The 15388-nt window shown below is 42.4% G+C and overlaps 1 protein-coding gene across 1 annotated transcript; it reads right to left on the bottom strand.

Moving 5' to 3' along the window:
* Positions 1-5379: 5379 nt before the first annotated feature.
* Positions 5380-15388, bottom strand: angel2 (angel homolog 2 (Drosophila)). The gene is given in 11 exon segments (XM_032543597.1): positions 5380-7837; positions 8384-8510; positions 8783-8831; positions 8874-8943; positions 9227-9362; positions 9458-9816; positions 9819-9875; positions 10105-10174; positions 11821-12041; positions 13595-14469; positions 15240-15388. Coding segments are annotated over 11 exon segments (2172 nt in total). The 5' UTR covers positions 15287-15388; the 3' UTR covers positions 5380-7676.

The following is a 15388-nucleotide window of genomic DNA, read 5'->3' as shown; positions in this document are numbered from 1 at the left end:
TTGACATTGTCTTGACACATGAACCCTAACCATAACTTGTCATGACCAAACCGAATGACACTTACTAAAACAAGAGTTATGTCATAAATGTTTATGACTTGCTTATGTTTACAACACGTTCATGACAGTGTCATGTCACTCTTATGTAGATACCTTCAAGTTAAGGGTAACAAAAACTTTTAACATGCTGGACACAAATATGACTGAGATCTGCAGGCCTACTCTAATATGACTTTAGGATTTTCAGATGAATTATGATAACTGTTCTCTCTGTCCTATAAAAACTTTACACACTAGCTGACAACAAGAAGGCTATGAACAATAAATCAAAAAGTTCCCTGTTGCTTATGATAATAACATTTACATTTTTTGCTGGATAAAAACAAATTGCTTTATTTTTTGTATGAACAAGTGGAATTGAAAAAAACAAAAGTTACTTAAACCAAATCCAGGGCAACACATCTGAATAATTTAAAACTTAAAATATTTGCTGGACGTTAGTGTAATCAAATTGTCTTAGTTTTGACTTTTTGTTGTTTGGAGCAGTTGCTCATGTGCATTGTTCAAAAAAAGGTTACACAGTGACTATTTCTTCTTGTTTGGCTAACTGGTTTTGTTTTCCTACTCAAACAAGTTCTAAGAACATTTAACAGATCTGCTCTGTGATGCAACGAACAAAAGGGACAGTCCGACTTCTATCAAACGCTTGAGTCTTGACATAAGATGAGCAAAAAAATCCTGTGTGTGTGTGTGTGAATTGAACACCAAACCACTGTAACAGTATTCAGCCAGAGTCTTCAAACAGAGCTGATTGGAGGACCACATCAGAGAACACACACACACACACACACACACACACACACACACACACACACACACACACACACACACACACACACACACACACACACACACACAGACTATTATTCTTTTAAAGAGCGCTGGTCCCTGTGTGAGAACGTGGTGTGGTTTTGTATTCCTGTGGAGATCAATAGTAGGAGATGTGACCCTCAGTAAATATGATTATGGTAACTTTCCTACTGTTATGGTATCAGAGGTCTGACTGACAGACAGCAGCTGTTTCTATCAACAACTGTAGCAGCATGTGTTCTTTTAATAAATGATCTATGTTTTTAACTTTGTTTTTTTACTTTTCACACGCCTTATGAGATTGATTGACTGATTGGATGTTGGAAGAGAGGTAAATATCACTTACATTTGTAAATGCTGGTATTTATAGTTTTTTTAGAACTTATTCTGCATAATATAGTTTATTATGGTAAACGTATGTATGTTTTTATCTGATGAATTTAGTTAACATCATTAACAAAAAAGTGCAAGTTAAGCCAACATGTTGAGTTGAAACGACAAACGGTTAAAGACGGAATGAAATAAAGTTCAAGAAAAGAAACAGGAAAAGAAACAAGGTAAAAAGGTGCGAAGGAAGATTAGAAAGAGAAACACGAGGGGGACGCTGCAGTGGAAACTACGATGTGGTGCTATTCTTCTTCAGATGACAGTCCTGTATACACTCCCACCACGCTACAGCCTGGCTTCTGATAAAGTAATCTGCTTACGTCCCACTGCAGATGTGTGTGTGTGTGTGTGTGTGTGTGTGTGTGTGTGTGTGTGTGTGTGTGTGTGTGTGTGTGTTTTAACAAGCACATGAAGGCAGCAGATTTACAGAAATAATCCTTTTCTCATCTATGCAGCAGTTTTGGGTTTGGAAGGCAGGGGAGGCTCACCTCTGGCATATGATTTGTGTGTGTGTGTGTGTGTGTGTGTGAGAGAGAGAGACAGACTGTGTGTTGTGTGTGTGTGTGTGTGTGTGTATGTGTGAGAGAGAGACAGACCGACTCTTTGTGTGTGTGTCTGTGTAGATAATTTGCACCTCCCTCTCTGTTGTGAGGATCAAGCAGTTGACCAAGCTGTCAAGGTGAGATGACAAGAAGAAAATGAGCTTTTCAAAACATTAAAAAAAAAAAAAAAAATCAGTCTCTTACTAGGTTTGAAACGGTGATCTGTACTTCAAGCAGCCACAATTATGATTCTCAACTAAATCATTTCCACAGGGGTTGATCATTGTTCATCATTTCATTTTCCACCACATGCTATCCAATCCAATCCAATCCACTTTATTTGTATAGCACATTTTACAAACACAAAGTTACCAAAGTGCTGCACAGAAAACTCAAACATACAAAACAATTAATGCTATGATTCCAACCCTGACCACCGGAGTGTTTATCTGCTCACAGTCCTCCTCCTTCTTCGAGGATCAGATGCTAAAAATGAAATCCCAACAACATCAGGCCTAACGGTGATGTCACAGCGTGCTGGAGGACATCGCTGCAGCACGCAGAGACACTAAACCCCTGCAGGGGCAGCACAAACAGGGTTTTCAGAAGGTGTTGAGTTAATAGTTGTGGCTAAACGTAGCTTCTCTTTGCAGTGTTGTGGTATGTTCACACTGTGGAAATGGTTCCCACTGTATCGGACTCCCACTTTCTAATAAATGTCCACATCAGGTTTACATAGATTCCACAAGTGGGATTGTTCAGCTTTAAACATTGACATTTTTTATGTCAAAAGTGATTGTGCATTAGTGTCTCCTCAACAAATCTCCAATTCAAATTTTTCCTCGCCACAATCCTCTTTCTTTCTCTCTCTCGAACAGCAAAGTTACCGCAATGTCATCCAAGTGAGCATAGAAAAAAAAAAAGTAATCCTGAACCTCATTTCTATGTTTTTAGAATCGAAGACCCTCTCCCAGCAGAGTCTGTAGGCTCCTGTCACTGGGACTTCATGTTGATTTCAACATATCCTAATGGTGACAAGATATCACATCACAAAATAAGACCCGGAAACTTCCCTGTTCATCCATATCTTCACTAAATGTTCCAAACAGTCTTGATTTCAGTTAAACTCTGAGCTATTTAAAGGGTAAGGACACACACCTGCCCTTACTGCTCCATCACAGGTCAACACAAAAGGTCACTGCTGCCATCTAGTGTTCATAAACTTAACAAATAGAAAAAAAAAGATTTCTCCGGGTTCCCTACCTGCTGCAGGAGGCAAGCTGAGTTTGTTGGGATGCAGCCAAGAAATCTAAAGATTTTCTGCAGTGATCTACAGAAGCCCTGAGAGCCAAGTGAGGGGGAAAATACTGTTGATCCTTTTTCTAAGTCTCATCCAAAACGTTTTGTGTCCTGACTTAAGTACAGGTAAAAAATAAACAAATAGTTTTGCCAGGACAATCTTTCTAAGTCCCTTGAAAATTAAAATTTCATCTGTGAAACAGCTGGGGAAAAACATTTTGTACGGGTTGTTTTTCTAAGTTGCTTCTTTTCCTTCAGCTTGTGTTTTGGCAGGTGATTTTGTTGTTGTTGTTGTTGTTGTTGTTGTTTTTGTCGTAGTAATGCTCATTTGGGCCAAAAGAGGCTGAAGGGCACCAATACCCCACGTTCTAAATAGAATAAAATAAAATAAAATAAAAAACATTCAGTTTTAATTTTCATGCACTCCAGACACAAGGCACATTTCTAGCCAACAGAAAGCCAGTAGTGTTACATAACTTGCTAACATATATTATATATACCTTGTAGAAATTAAAACTCATCTTCTATAGAGCACAGTGGTGCTATTCAGCCTCATGTGGAGTATTACAGCGATAAACACCTTGGGATAGTGTAAGTATACAACTCACCGTAATATATAACGTGGGTCTAGTCGTTTTAGGACATTTTAATGTGGAAAGGTTACATATTATACCAGGGATCAACAATAAGAGTAGCCCAAAAAACGCCCCGTAGGGCAAGTAAATATAATAACCCAGTACCGTGTCATAAATGACGTTATCGTTCTCTCCCCTTGTCAGAAAATGCTTGATGGATGATTAGATTTGTGTGCACCATTGGCCAATCAAACATTGAGTTTGTCCTAGATGTTTTTATTGACATTATGTTACACTTTTGACGCTTTTTCAACACTTTGTTCACGGTTTATTTATTTTTTGAACTTTTTTGTCTAGAGGGAAAACTAAACCTCAACGTTTAACCCTGTATACCTTTACATTGATTAGGTTTAATTTGCAAAGAGTGCAGGAAACCCAAAGTTACGTTATTCCCCGTGGGATGACACAGACACAAAAAGGTATTGTAACGTGGAGCCAGAGCAGACATAAGGGAGTCTGTGAAGCCTGTTGAGATCCAGCGAGTGTTGCTGCAGTGCAGAGTGATGCACAGAATACCAAGAGGAACACCAAGAGGAACACCAAGAGGAACACCAAGAGGAACACCAAGAGGAACACCAAGAGGAACACCAAGAGGAACACCAAGAGGAATACCAAGAGGAATACCAAGAGGAACACCAAGAGGAACACCAAGAGAAACACCAGGAGGAATACCAAGAGGAACACCAGGAGGAACACCAAGAGGACTACCAGGAGGAACACCAAGAGGAATACCAAGAGGAACACCAAGAGGAACACCAAGAGGAACACCAAGAGAACACCAGAGGAACACCAAGAGGAACACCAAGAGGAACACCAGAGGAACACCAAGAGGACTACCAGGAGGAACACCAAGAGGAATACCAAGAGGAACACCAAGAGGAACACCAAGAGGAACACCAAGAGGAATACCAAGAGGAACACCAAGAGGAACACCAAGAGAAACACCAAGAGGAACACCAAGAGGGATACCAGGAGGGATACCAAGAGGAACACCAAGAGGACTACCAAGAGGAATACCAGGAGGAACACCAAGAGGAATACCAAGGGGAACACCAGGAGGAATACCAAGAGGAACACCAAGAGGAATACCAAGAGGAACACCAAGAGGAACACCAAGAGGGATACCAGGAGGGATACCAAGAGGAACACCAAGAGGACAATTGCGGCTGCACAATGTTTGGAAGGAAAGCCGAGGTAAACTGTGTAACAATCTATCTCTCTCACACACACAGTCACTCTCACTCACACACACACACACTCTTTACAAATACAAACATGGGGGAAATCCAGCCTCTTCATAAAAAGCAGCAGTGTCCCATTATAACAACTCTGTCCCATCAGACCGAGGAGGACAAGCAGCTGACTACCTGCTGAACCATGCATGGAAACAACAGACTGTCGGCTGCTTTCAACAGCTATTCCTCCAAAGACAAATAAATAGGGGGAAGCAGCCAACTCCCATAATACAAGAACATGACAAACAGCCATCTTCCTTTAGGAACACACATGGTATCAGTGTCTCAGCTACGTGAAAGGCTCCCAGGAGAGACGGACGCTGTGTGTGTATTCCTCTGAGCAGCACACGTATGTTCCATTTGAATCTTAAATCACTTCGACACTCAGGACAACATCAAAAAGACAGCAGCCACGTGTAAAAACACAAGTCCTTTATTTACAACACGTCTAAAATCTCTTTCCAAAATGTTAGAAAAAATAAATCCACTGCTTGTTATTTGTTGATTATGTATTAAGTCTGAAATCATAGCACAATGTCCAAAAGTTTCATCCTAACATACTTGTTGACACCGATGGCACTGAATTCATACTCCTGATTGGCTTGGGTCTGCACGTAAAAATTACTCAAGTTCAAATTTCCAAATATTTGGTAAAACCTAAATTATAGAACACAATATAAAATCAATCATTTCCAAGGCAAATGATAAAGGGGCAACTTGGAATGGTGCAGGAAAATGTCTGGACTCCATCACTCAGTCAGTCAGAGGAGGATTTTAAAGGTCCTCTAAGAGATGTTGGGTGACGTTACGTCTTGTTGACGTTTGAATTTTTTTCAAACAAAACGAGACTAGCTTGCCCCTCCTCCTCATCCCATCCCCTTCCTTCTGTGCTTTAGCACACTAACCCCCCCACCCCCAAATCCTTCTTCTCAGTTTTGGCTGGAACGCTGTGTGTGTATGCTTAGTGGTGCAGGCGGGCACAGATTGTTTTTGTTGCTGTTTGTAGACCCTGGGCTGTCTACAGAGACCGCGTTTTATACAGTGTGTTCAAGGGACAGGCAGCAAGCAGATAGTGAGGAGATGTTTTTTAACAGTGTGTTCAAGGGACAGGCAGCTAGCAGATAGTGAGGAGATGTTTTTTACAGTGTGTTCAGGGGACAGGCAGCTAGCAGATAGTGAGGAGATGTTTTTTACAGTGTGTTCAGGGGACAGGCAGCTAGCAGAGAGTGAGGAGATGTTTTTTACAGTGTGTTCAGGGGACAGGCAGCTAGCAGATAGTGAGGAGATGTTTTTACAGTGTGTTCAGGGGACAGGCAGCTAGCAGATAGGGAGAGATGTTTGCTGTATGTGACAACACATGTTGTAGTCTAAATCCCGCGTGACATCGTTTAGAGCATCTTTAAAGGAATGGCACCCTAGCCGGTTCATTTTTCATCAACTGTCATACTTTTTTTTGTCTGAAACTTGAAAGATGAGAGAACCACTCTGTGTTTTTCAGAATCAAATGTTTGTCTGAATAGGGTGAGGAGAGGGGGGGGGGGGGGGGTTTAATGTTAAGGCTCCAACAATTATTGTCAATATCGCTTAATCTGACAATTATTTTCTAAATCAATGGTTTAATATATGCTTGTATTTACTATATTTATGTTTTTATTTAGTGTCTTTTGTCTCTATGAGGGTACTGTCAGGGCGAGATGCAGAAACCCTTCGCTGGACAGCTGCTGTCCAATGACAATAAAACGTATTCTATTCTAATCTTCTCCTCCTTTGGTCCATAAAATGTCCACCACAGTTTCTACAAGTCTTTAGATGTCTTGTTTTGTCAATCCAACCCTAATAAATGCAGTTTAATATATAACAAAGAAAAGCAGTAAAATCTTCACGTTTGAGGGTCTGAAAACTGCGTGTCCTGCATGATAAGACGCTTTAAACGATTATCCAACTCTGGCTGCAGGTAACTGTTCTGTCGATCGACTGATTGATTCGTTGACTAATCTCTTGCCCCTCTATCATGGCCGACTCCTCATCAGCAGCACTTTCACTCCGAGTAGTGATGTCCAGGCTTTAAAAAACGTTCCCATCTTAGATTCACATGATATACCTAGTGGAACTTCATTTTACCGCAAACAAGAATTAAACTTAAAAGTTAGTTTTCCTTGTGAAGTATGACTGTTTTGATGTTTCTAACATTCGTTTTTCTTTTTCATTGCTACACTGAACTGCTAAGCAGGGATAAAACAGGGAAGTGTCGTCCTGCTCTGTGAAAGTTATGAAACCAGATTTTCAAAATTAAAATAAGGTTTTCTAAAGTTTGCAATAAATGCAGAACAATAGTAAAATGTTGGCATTCAGACAACATTTAGACATGCTCCAATAAAGTATTTGTACTTTAGCAAACGCTTCCACCACATTGCACCCACTAACTGAATTATTATTTAAGTGTATTTAAGATATTACAAATAATAAAGTGGTTCAAGTTAAAGGACAAATGCTTTAAAGAAGGTTTGTAACTCAACCACCCAAATAAATGCACCTGTGCTCCACAGCTGTGTGCTGTTAGTCCTGTTTCAGTGCGTTTCAGAAATTTTGAACTTTATTTGGATAAATTTGGTTTTACTTCCATCGATAAGCGCTTCCGTCGTCCCTGAGCGGCGCTGTTGAGGCATCGTGCTGCGAGAGCTGTGATTGGCTGTCCAGGGACGCCCGGCTCAGCGCCGGAAGCGGAAGCGGGCGAGGAGAGGGAGGTGATCGGACGAGTGGTACTGGTTGGGCAGGCCGTTGACTTCCTCCATCTCCGAGACACCAACCAATGACAGCCTGCCCAGCAGTTGGAGGCGCCGCCCACCAGGAAGTGAAGGTGTGATGAATTCTTTTAAGGAGAACAGAAGGAGAAAGAGAGATGGAAGTGTGACAAGATAAAAGAAGAAAGGAGATCAGTAAGAGAGGTAAAGAATAGTAACGTCCCTCAATACTTTCTGAATAAATCCCCAGTGGTTAAAGGCAGCTTCTTCATCTTGTTTACCGCATTTTGACCGGATATTTCCTAATGGAAATCAGGACAGTTCTGTTGTGTAAAATTACAAACATCGTAGGTGAATAAATAAATCAATCAATTACAGAGCCGGAGGAAGTAGTTAATAATTCCAAAAACGATCTTGAAGAATAATTCTTGGGGATTAAAGTCTCAAATTTATGAGAAAAAAACCGGCACACATCGTTTCTTTTCGTCATGGAGCCACATGGCGTCACTTTGTACGGTTTGATCGACGTCATCACACCTCGCTGCTGCTCGCCGTCGATCACATCATCAAATTAAACTTTGTTATTGGATTTGGCAACAAGCAAAATACTTGTAAATATAGCCGACAATCGTGTGTGTGTGTGTGTGTGTGTGTGTGTGTGTGTGTGTCAGTACCAGGAGTGTACAGGATGTAATCCACAGTCGTGGCCGTGCGGGAGTGGCAGGTGGTGATCTCAGGTCTCCCGTCAGGCTTCAGGTGGTGCTGGTAGGACGACTGCAGCTTCATGCTGTGCTCGATCTCCTACACACCACACCCCACACACAACCACACACACACACACACACCACACACACCACACAACACACACACACACACAACAGTTTGGCTTAGATCTGGGTAATTTGTTCCACATTATCAAATCAAAATGAACAGACACCTCTAAGTGAGTTTGATTAAATATTAGGCAGGAGCAGTTTTTGACGCTAAAAAAAAACTAAGTGGGAAGGACGAAGAGTTTCCATAATAATTAATGAAGTCACTGTTTTCGTTTGTGCAACATTTCAAAACTTTACCAAAAAGACACTCGTTTTTTTGTCAGGTGAATTGAACATTGAGGGAAGACTGAAAGGAGGAGGTAAAGAAGAGAAGAAACAGAGACACTACCTGTTAAAAGCAACAGCAGCTTTGGTGGCGAGATCTTCTACAGTCAGATTAGAGATCGCTCCTTCTACTGCTGAGAGAGAGAGAGAGAGAGAGAGAGCAGAGGAAGAGAGAGGGGAGAGAGAGAGAGAGAGAGAGAGAGATGTCAGAGACAGAGAGAGAGGGAGAGAGAGAGATGTCAGAGAGAGAGAGATGTCAGAGAGAGATGTCAGAGAGAGAGAGAGAGAGAGGAGAGAGAGAGAGAGAGAGAGAGAGAGAGAGATGAGAGAGAGAGGTCAGAGAGAGAGATCAACTGAAGCTCGGGCATGAGAGACTGACCCCCACACCCCCCCCCCCCCCAGTGAGTGTACCTGTACCTGTAGAGCTGCTGGAGGACGGCTCAGCGGCCGGTTTGTTCTCGTACTGACACTGGTGGTTAATTCCCAAAGTGGGAGACCAGAGCGGAGACGTGAGGAGACGCTGTCCTCTGGGACTGTTCTCCTGACCAGACACCTGCACACACACACACATTCAGTGAGTAAGCCCTTACACACACCTAGAAATGTCTCCATTGACTAATCCGGTGGGTCTTGCAGGGTGGCTCTCACCATGCTGTTCGGCAGCCCTCTGTATTCCAGGCAGCCTGTGGTCAGGAAGCTGTACAGCGGACTCCGTGGTGTCGAGTTAAAATCCCCACACAGCACAACCGGACTGGTCGCCCCGTCTGGGAGGCGGGACAGCCGGTTGATCTCGGCCAGTAGGATGGCCAGCTGGGCCAGTTTGATGTCGCCGCGCCGAGGGTTGTACAGGAGGTGAGTGTTGGCCACGCAGATGAAGCCGGAGGGATCTGATTGGCTCATGGTGTCAATAGGTTGCAGGAGCACAATCATCTCCAACTTTTCCCGGTCGAGATACGTCGCCGGGCGGATAATCAACGGATATGATCGAGAGTAGTGACAGGGAGGATTTTAAAGACAACAGCACACCATCTGGTTCCTCGGTTCGTCTTGTACTCACAATGGTAAACTGACACAAACATTTTCCATGAATTCTTTATATATACATTGTATATCATACTGATATAATAGATACAACATACACACACAACTATCATATAGCACATAAGCATAATCACACAAACAGCAATACGCATAATTACAGACAAGGAAACACAACACTTACACACAAACACCACTACACCACCACACCACCCACACACCACACCCACACCACACACACACACACACACACACACCTAGTGTCTGTAGAGCAGGTTTAATCTGGTTTTCATAATGGTCCTCCTGGACTTCTTGAAGACACAAAATCTTAAGAAACGAGAAAAAAACGATGTTATGTCAAATCTCAGGTCAGATTTCACAGATTTAACAGTAAATGCTTAAAAGTATCCGGACATCCCTGTCCACATCGTTCTGTGCACTTTTAGCCTGGGGCTGTTTTGTTTGAGTTTGACACTCTATTCATCTCCGAAGAAGGGAAATGTACAAAATAATATTTAAGACAACAGTGTGTTTCCAAACTTGAGGTCAACAGTTAGTGCTCGTCCCTATCCTGTTCCTACATGACGAGGCACAAAGCCAGCAGAAAGAAATGGTTTTCCAAAGCCTTCAACGCCAATCATTAATTAATTGTTTAAACAAAATTCAGTTGTCTAAATAGTTTTGACCATCAAGTGTAAATCTGCCATCTTGTCCCCGCAGGGATCATTAAAGGTCCCATGACATGGTGCTCTGTGGATATAGACCTTAGTGGTCCCCTAATACTGTATCTGAAGTCTCTTTTATATAGTCTTAGTGGTCCCCTAATACTGTATCTGAAGTCTCTTTTATATAGACCTTAGTGGTCCCCTAATACTGTATCTGAAGTCTCTTTTATATAGTCTTAGTGGTCCCCTAATACTGTATCTGAAGTCTCTTTTATATAGACCTTAGTGGTCCCCCAATACTGTATCTGAAGTCTTTTTATATAGACCTTAGTGGTCCCTAATACTGTATTGAAGTCTCTTTTATATAGACCTTAGTGGTCCCCTAATACTGTATCTGAAGTCTCTTTTATATAGACCTTAGTGGTCCCCTAATACTGTATCTGAAGTCTCTTTTATATAGACCTTAGTGGTCCCCTAATACTGTATCTGAAGTCTCTTTTATATAGACCTTAGTGGTCCCCTAATACTGTATCTGAAGTCTCTTTTATATAGACCTTAGTGGTCCCTAATACTGTATCTGAAGTCTCTTTTATATAGACCTTAGTGGTCCCCTAATACTGGATCTGAAGTCTCTTTTATATAGACCTTAGTGGTCCTCTAATACTGTATCTGAAGTCTCTTTTATATAGACCTTAGTGGTCCCCTAATACTGTATCTAAAGTCTCTTTTATATAGACCTTAGTGGTCCTCTAATACTGTATCTGAAGTCTCTTTTATATAGACCTTAGTGGTCCCCTAATACTGATCTAAAGTCTCTTTTTATAGACCTTAGTGGTCCCCTAATACTGTATCTGAAGTCTCTTTACCAAAGTTCAGCCTTGGTGCAGAATTCCAGCCATAGAGCCGTCCCACAATGAGCTTTCCTTTGTATGTGCCATTTTTGAGTCTGTAGCTTTAGTTTTAGAGGGGGGGGGGGGAGAAGGTGGAGGCTGGGGGTGTGGACTTGACCAACTGCCACTTTACATGTTTGAAAGCCACAATGTCTCTCTCTCATGGGTGGGCCAAATTCTCTGGACGGGCAAAGCAGAGAAAGGGGAGGTAACCTTGCTCCTTATGACGTCATAAGGAGAAAGTTTCCAGATCGCCCCTCTGAGCTTTCATTTTCTCAAAGGCAGAGCAGGATACCCAGGGATCGGTTTACACCTATCACCATTTCTAGCAACTGGGGGGCCATAGGCAGACTGGGGGATAAAGTGAAACTGTCATGCCATGGGACCTTTAAGGCTTCTTGTGATCCAACCCGCTCACATCAGCGTTGTACTGCTGGATCTCGGCCAGCAGGTTGGGCAGCCGGTGGTCCCACGGCAGGACACCAGGCTGACAGTGTCGGTACAGGTAGGCGTTGTCCTGCAGCAGATCCTGAGACAGGATGTTGTAGGACATCACTGAGAAGTCAAACGCTGTGCTGTCCCCTGGTGGTTGGGTGTCGGCGCTGCAGACAGACAAGGTCTCCCAGTGTCTCTGAAGAGCTGAGGAGAGGGACAGGAACAATAATAAATATAAAAATGTGTAAATTCAGACTATATGGTAGTTTCAACAGCTCTATGACAATGTCCTCCTGATTTATGTTTGACATCAGGTTAGACATTAACAAATGAGTGCTTTACTTAAAGGACTTAAAGGACTTAAAGGCACTATGAGTATATTGTTCATGTAGGCAGAACAAAGTGTAACTTATACAGTATAATTATATTATATCTTCTTCCACTGATGTGTAATGACATGAGACAATGACAATATATTGTAAGGGGTTGCAATGTTGCCCATAAAATAGTTTAATATGTCTCCCTGTGTTTCCGTCTCTTTTTACTGTTAAACTGTCCCATTAAAGGCAAAGATGACGTCTTATGGAAACAAATGAACTCTACATCTCTACATTTTTCCCCTGAATTAAGACTTTACATCTTAAAGTGTTTATAGAGTATTGGGCTAGGGCTGCACCATATGAGGAAAAAAATCAAATTGCGATTACTTAGACTGATATTGCGATATTATTCACGATATTGGAGGGAATGATCGTTTTTCAAGATCAAGATTAACTTTATTGTCCCACAGAGTGGGAACACAGATGAAACACAGACAGCATGTACAAACAGCAGATACTCTACAGTACCATACGACATACCGCACTATGGTCATACCACCACCTTACTACCACTAGTTTTACACTACTTTTAGGAATCCATGGTCAATAACCCTCATTTGTATACAATTGTACCTAGTATTTGATCAAATAAAGCAAAAATTATGAATTATTTTGACCAATAGTTCAGATCAGAGGAACGTATGTTGAGTGGATGAGTTTGGTCAGGATGCTGATTTTAAAACCATTTCAATTTCCACCTGAAATTCAATGAAAGTGATTAATTGTATTTACAAAGAGCGTTGCATGGGATCCATCCTTTTTTGTGGTAATTTGGTTAAAAAGAAAATTTCTGATATAGATGTTTTTAAAAGGGGTCAAATTAGACCTGAGGACAACAAGAAGGTTAACAAATATTACACCCCCTGCGATTTGGATATTGCACTAGTCCATAGTGCGATTTTGATATAATTGCAATCAATTGTTCAACCCTGTGTCAGTGTCACAATCCAAAATCAGTAACTTTATGACAAGAGCAAACTTATATTGTAATTTTTGCAGTCTCATCCAGCCAAGACTGACAAGACATGGCAGGTTTACTTCACAAAGATAATACGATGCGCTATGTGAAAGGAATAATGTGAAATTGGTCATTTTTCCCGTTATAATGGTAGCAAGTCTTGGATGGAACAAGTAGAACTTTTTTTTAAAAATCAAAAAATAAATCCCTACACAAATTGGATTACCTATTTCTAAAAGATTTCACAGTCTTATAAATAGATTTTCATCCCGGAGTAAAGATTAAATAAATCCAAAGAGTGCCTGGAAAGTGAGACTAAAAACATTTGCCCTGTTCGGAAAATGGTCGGCAGAAACCAATAGTATATTACAAAGTGTACTTAATGAGTCGAATAACGCCGAACCAAAAAGTGAACTTACATTTCCTTGGTTTCGCGTCTTCCTGTTGTCCAACGGGTGGACAGGTTCCAGTTGGAGGAGGCTGCCTGCTGGCTCCGGCTCCCTGCTGGGACAGAAGCCCCGTCCACGGCCCTCCATCACTCTGTCTGTCCCTGAACTGTCCATCTGGTGGGGGGGGGTTTGTATTCCTCTCACAGCACCCCCCCCGCTCCTCTGCAGCCCCGCCTTTGAACCAGGGGTTGGGTCTGTGCATGGGAACTTTATCCTGTTTCGACTTGGGAGTTTGAGGCTGTGAGTCCTTATTCCCAGTTTTAGTCCTTACTACGTCTTTGTCTCTGCAGTGTGTCCAACCGGGGCCTTTTCCAGCTCCCTTCATCCCTCTGTCTTTACCTCCGTCTTTGAAGCCGTGGTGTGGTCGAGGGCGGCTGTCTGTGCTGGAGTCCCGGTGATGGTGCTCCTTCTTGGAGCCTCCGTCCTTGGCCTTGCCTGCCGTCGCCCCGTGCCCTCCTCCGTGGTGTTTGGTTTCTTCTGCGCTCCTCCTCTCCTCCGCACTCTTTCTCCGTTTGTGAGGAGGCTCTCTGTCGGGCTGCTCCATCCTGAGGCCGGCAGAGGTGGAGAACGGATGCCGGCTACCGCCAAAGGTTCCCGGGCTGATGCTCCGAGGGTGTAACGTCCGACCAGAGAAGACCCGTTGGGCAGCTGGGTGGCAGCGGGGGAGTCCAGGAGGCCGGGGGGGAAATCCCCGCACCGAGCACCATGGATGAGGAGCGGGGGTGCAACGCGGGAAGGAGGAGGCGCTGCTGCTCCTGAAGCCAGCAGCCCTGCAGAGAGAAGGACGCCCGCGAGGAAGGAAGGAGGAGCTGAAGGAGCTCAGCTGACGAAGGAACATGGGGGGGCTGGTGGGAGGAAGGGAGAGATAAAAAGAAAGAGGTGAGAACATTTAGAGCTGAAATTAATATAAATCTTTTAATTGTGTACCGACAGAATAAATGCATACTTTTTTGGTTCCATTTTAACTTTTATAATATCATATTAGTACTATAATATTTGATTGATTCCCAGTACTATTCAGTATTCTTCATTTGTGTACTGCTTCCACATTTCCTCCGGGGTTGAATAAAGGTGAGAGGAAGGGAGGAAGTAAGAAGGGAGGAAGGAAGGAAGGAAGGAAGGAAGGATGGATGGATGGATGTATGTAAGGAGGAACAGGAGGAAGAAGTAAATAAGGAAGGAGGGAGGAAGGAAGTGTCTATCTATTTATACGTTAAAAGTAAATATTAAGGTACACAATGAAGACATAAGTAATTAAATGAAAATAGGAGCGGTGGGATAGAGAAACTACTGATAAGGAGGAATAAGGCTTTTCTTTCTTTTTGTAGTTTAACCTTTTCAAGTCGGTGTGACAGCAAAGCAGAAAACGTAGCTAACTGAATTAGCTGCTGACCAGAAGCTATGTGTGTGTGTTTTTTTGGGTGTAATTTCAGAAAACTTTTACAAACATGTAGCTCACAACCAAGGAACCAAACGCCCATGACAATAGTACGTTTAAGCAGTTGTGTTTTGAATGGTGGCGGTTTAAAAATCAGTTGAAGTAAGTTGAAGATGAACACAGCTCAAATAATGTCATTATTTTGTAGCCCTGACTAGCTAGCTCGCGTTAACTTACTACACTCCGGGGGTGTGAGCACCGTTTATGTTTCGGCTTGGATGCATCTCCGTAAATTATTTACCAGCGAACATTATCGATGATTTAGCTCCGTGGTTTCACTGACTTAAAAAAAAAATGACAAGAAGCAGAGTCGCCCAGATATGACG

This window comes from Etheostoma spectabile, chromosome 18, assembly GCF_008692095.1.
Source record: "Etheostoma spectabile isolate EspeVRDwgs_2016 chromosome 18, UIUC_Espe_1.0, whole genome shotgun sequence".
Lineage (NCBI taxonomy): Eukaryota > Metazoa > Chordata > Actinopteri > Perciformes > Percidae > Etheostoma > Etheostoma spectabile.
This window is presented reverse-complemented; position numbering and strand designations above follow the sequence as displayed.